The following is a 3540-nucleotide window of genomic DNA, read 5'->3' as shown; positions in this document are numbered from 1 at the left end:
CCACAAAATCTCGGTCCTCCAAAGGCGAGCAAAGCTTTTAGCTGAGCCCTTGGCATGCCAAACAACGGCCATTTGTAAAACCCCAAGAGCAGGTCTCATTCTCACAAAGAACTGTAGTCAACGTGTAACTCCAGGTCAGGGTCTTCAAAAGAACCCTGAATGGGAAAACTAGAGACATTAAAGATGGAAATAGAGCTGTTTCTGAAGATGCAAGCAAAGGACGCCATTAGGTGCCATTAATCCTCCTAAGCTCTAATGCATAAAAGCGTGCAGACGTGGTCAAAAGGTTCAGTTGTTGTTCAGACCAAACATCAGAATAGGGAAGAAATGTGATCGAAATTATTTTGAATATGGAATGATAGTTGGTGCCAGACAGGGTGGTTTGAGTATCTCAGAAACTGCTGATCTCCAGGGATTTTCACGCACAACAGTCTCTAGAGCAGGGGTTCCCACTATTCTTTATGCCATGGACCCCTACCATTAACCGACCCCAGGTTGGGAAATTCTGCTCTAGACTTTGCAGAGAATAGTGCAGAAACAAAAAAAGATCCAATGAATGGCAGTTCTGTGGGCAAAAACATTTGAGAGAGGTCAGAGGAGAATTGCCAGACTAGTTTAAGCTGACAGGAAGGTGACAGTAACTTAAATAACCACACATTACAACAGTGGTGTGCAGAAGAGCATCTCTGAACACACAGCACGTTGAGCCTTGAAGTGGATGGGCCACAGCAGCAGAAGACCACAAACATACACTCGGTGGCCACTTTATTAGGTACAGGAGATTACTAACAAAATGGCCTGAGTGTAGAAAGATAGAACATGGAGGCTGTTGGTAGGGAGGTCATGGATCAAGTGGTATCTCTAGGAAGGACCGAATAGACTCAAGAGGAAGAATAACCTTGTCCGATAGTGTCGTCTTACACTGCATGACAGAGTTTTCATTTTGAGATTGATTTTAGCTGCCTGCAGCTGATTAGATTAGAAATCCATGGTAGCATAGTGGTTAGCAGAATGCTATTAAAGCTCAGAGCATTGGAGTTCAGAGTTCAATCCCAGCATCCTCTGTAAGGAATTTGTACGTCCTCCGTGTGGAATACATGGGTTTCCTGGGTCCTCCAGTTTCCTCCCACAGTCCAAAGACAAACCGAATAGGTTAATTGGTCATTGTAAATTCGTTCGCAATTAGGTTAGGGGTAAATTGCGGCTGTCGGGGGTTGTTGGACAGTGCAGCTCGAAGGGCCGGAGGGCCTATTCCATGGTGTATCTCTAAATTTAAAAAAAGAGTTGGCACTATGTGCTCCACCTGTCACTTCATTGCAGAGTGTAAGACGCTGTCTTGGCAGCTTGATGCAGGCACTGGAACACAGCCAACAATGGAGGGAGAGTGAGGAGCATCTGGGAATGTAAAGAGGACATTTCCATGTGTGGGAGCCAGTCAGAACCAGGGACTTGTCCTCAATCTGAAATACCAATCATGCTTTCAAAATAACTCCCAGGTCGTGCTCTATATAAAGTGTTCAAAATCAGTCCCAGGAAGCAGAGGTTCAAGGCTGAGTTTCCTTCCGCTCACTCTCCGTGCTCTTCAAACGATGAACGCTGAGTCCAACTCTCCGAGACCAGTCAGTAAAGCAGTCAGAAGGTTCCGGTGTGTCTCCATGGTGAACAGTCTGGCGAAGAACTGGCAAAAGTGGGCAAGTGATCACACACACAAACAGAAAACGCAGCCTCTCGGTTGGCAGCCTAGTGGCTCTTCAGAAGACTATGCCAAGAAGCCCACCCCACGTGAGACCGAAATCCAGCCGCCAAAAGTGTTGCAAATAGATCTAAAAAGCAGCAGCTTCAATGGGGAGAATGTGGCATCCAGCAAAGAGCAGAAGGAAAATCAGGAAACAAAATTGTCCATTAGGACTGTCCCTGTTAACAAAACAGTCAGCGCCAGACAAACTGCCAAGGGCAACGAGCTGGTGAGTATGATGAGTGGCCGATTCAATCAGCCAGCGCCGGAGGAGGCACCAAAGCCATTTCTGGGTGACAGGTCACCCACCCGAAGGCGACTGCGTCTCAGCAAAGCATCGGAGTTGCTGCAGTCATGGAAGACAGCGGAGAAGGAAGGGAAGGACCTGGCACTCAAATGCAACCTGGCCAGCGATGGTGGGAGAGAGAAGAGGAAAGAAGGGATTGAGGAAGGGAGCAAGGACAAGGACGGCACAGATGACAGAGGGAAGAGGAAGAAGCTGGTCCAGAATGTCCACGTGCACACCATGGGAGAGCTGAGGAAGGCCTGGCTGAGGTGGGCAGAGGATCATATCGAGAAGCAAAAACTCAACCCTTTCAGTGAAGACTTTGACTATGACTACGCCATGTCCTTCCGTCTAAAGAAGGGTGACCGGGGCTACGGGCAGCCAAAGGAGGGGAGCAAGTCCGCAGAGAGGGGAGAGAGAGCTCAGAGGCACATCCGCAGAGAGGTCGATGAACTCTGCTACATCATCAGAGACCTAGGGATAGAGGGGAAGGACGGGATGACCCGAGTCACTTTCGGCCAGCTGTTTGACAGATACGTCACCATCTCAGATAAAGTGGTGGGCATTTTGATGAGGGCTAGGAAACATGGACTGGTGGAATTCCCAGGTGAGATGTTGTGGCAGGGAAGAGACGATGATGTTATTATCACCCTCATGGAATGACAAAATCCAGAGTATTAGAATCAGATGAAGAGCCATGCGGCAGAGAATTTGATTCGTATTCTACTTCTTTCAAAGTGAAAGTGTATTTATCTCCTTGGAGCAGAGACCGTTGTGGTATATTTTGTACATATTTTTCTACAAATGTTAGCATTAATTCCTGTGTCAGCTGTTTTGATTAAAATTATTATGAGTTCTGCTCAAGGTTTGAATAAAGATCTGTCCAACAAGTGTGAAAAATGATGCTCAGTGGACTAGAGCCTACTTTTGTATTTAAAGGCGACTCATTTCTTCATATGCGTTGAAGGGTTTCAGTAGAGCTTCATTAATATAGGCAAGCGTTCCAACATACTTCACAGAAATATTGTCAAACCAATCTGTCATTCTGCTGCGTAAGGAGATATTAGGACTGATGACTGATTGTATGCCAAAGTTAAATCTATTGTCATGCGCACAACTAGATTAGATTAGCTTCTCACACAAAAGGCTGGAGGAACTCAGCAGCCCAGGCAGCATCTAAGGAAAAGGGTAAAGTTGAAGTTTCAGGCCAAGACCCTTCATCAGGACTCTTTTCCATAGATGCTGCCTGGTTCACTGAGTTCCTCCAGAACTCTGTGTGTATTACTTCAATTTCCAGCATCTGCAGATCGTCTCTTGTTTTAGATTAGATATCTTTGCTTGTCACAGGTATATTGGAACATACAGTGAAATGTGTCATTTGCATCAACGACTAATATAGTCTAAGGTTGTGCTGGGGGCAACCCGCAAGTGTTGGCATGCTTCCAGTGCCTATGTAGCGTGCCCACAACTTATTAACCCTTACTAACCCATTTGACCTTTTTTTTAGATTATGAAGACA

General features: G+C 46.1%; 1 protein-coding gene across 1 annotated transcript; it reads left to right on the top strand.

Annotated features, from left to right (window-relative positions):
- Positions 1-1551: 1551 nt before the first annotated feature.
- abraa (actin binding Rho activating protein a) lies at positions 1552-2911 on the top strand. Its single transcript, XM_063073797.1, has one exon. The coding sequence runs from the start codon at positions 1590-1592 to the stop codon at positions 2682-2684; it is 1095 nt and encodes a 364-aa protein (XP_062929867.1). The 5' UTR covers positions 1552-1589; the 3' UTR covers positions 2685-2911.
- Positions 2912-3540: the final 629 nt, after the last annotated feature.

This window comes from Mobula hypostoma, chromosome 2, assembly GCF_963921235.1.
Source record: "Mobula hypostoma chromosome 2, sMobHyp1.1, whole genome shotgun sequence".
Taxonomy (NCBI): Eukaryota; Metazoa; Chordata; class Chondrichthyes; order Myliobatiformes; family Myliobatidae; genus Mobula; species Mobula hypostoma.
The sequence above is the reverse complement of the archived record's forward strand: the minus strand, read 5'-3'. Positions and strand labels throughout refer to the sequence as shown.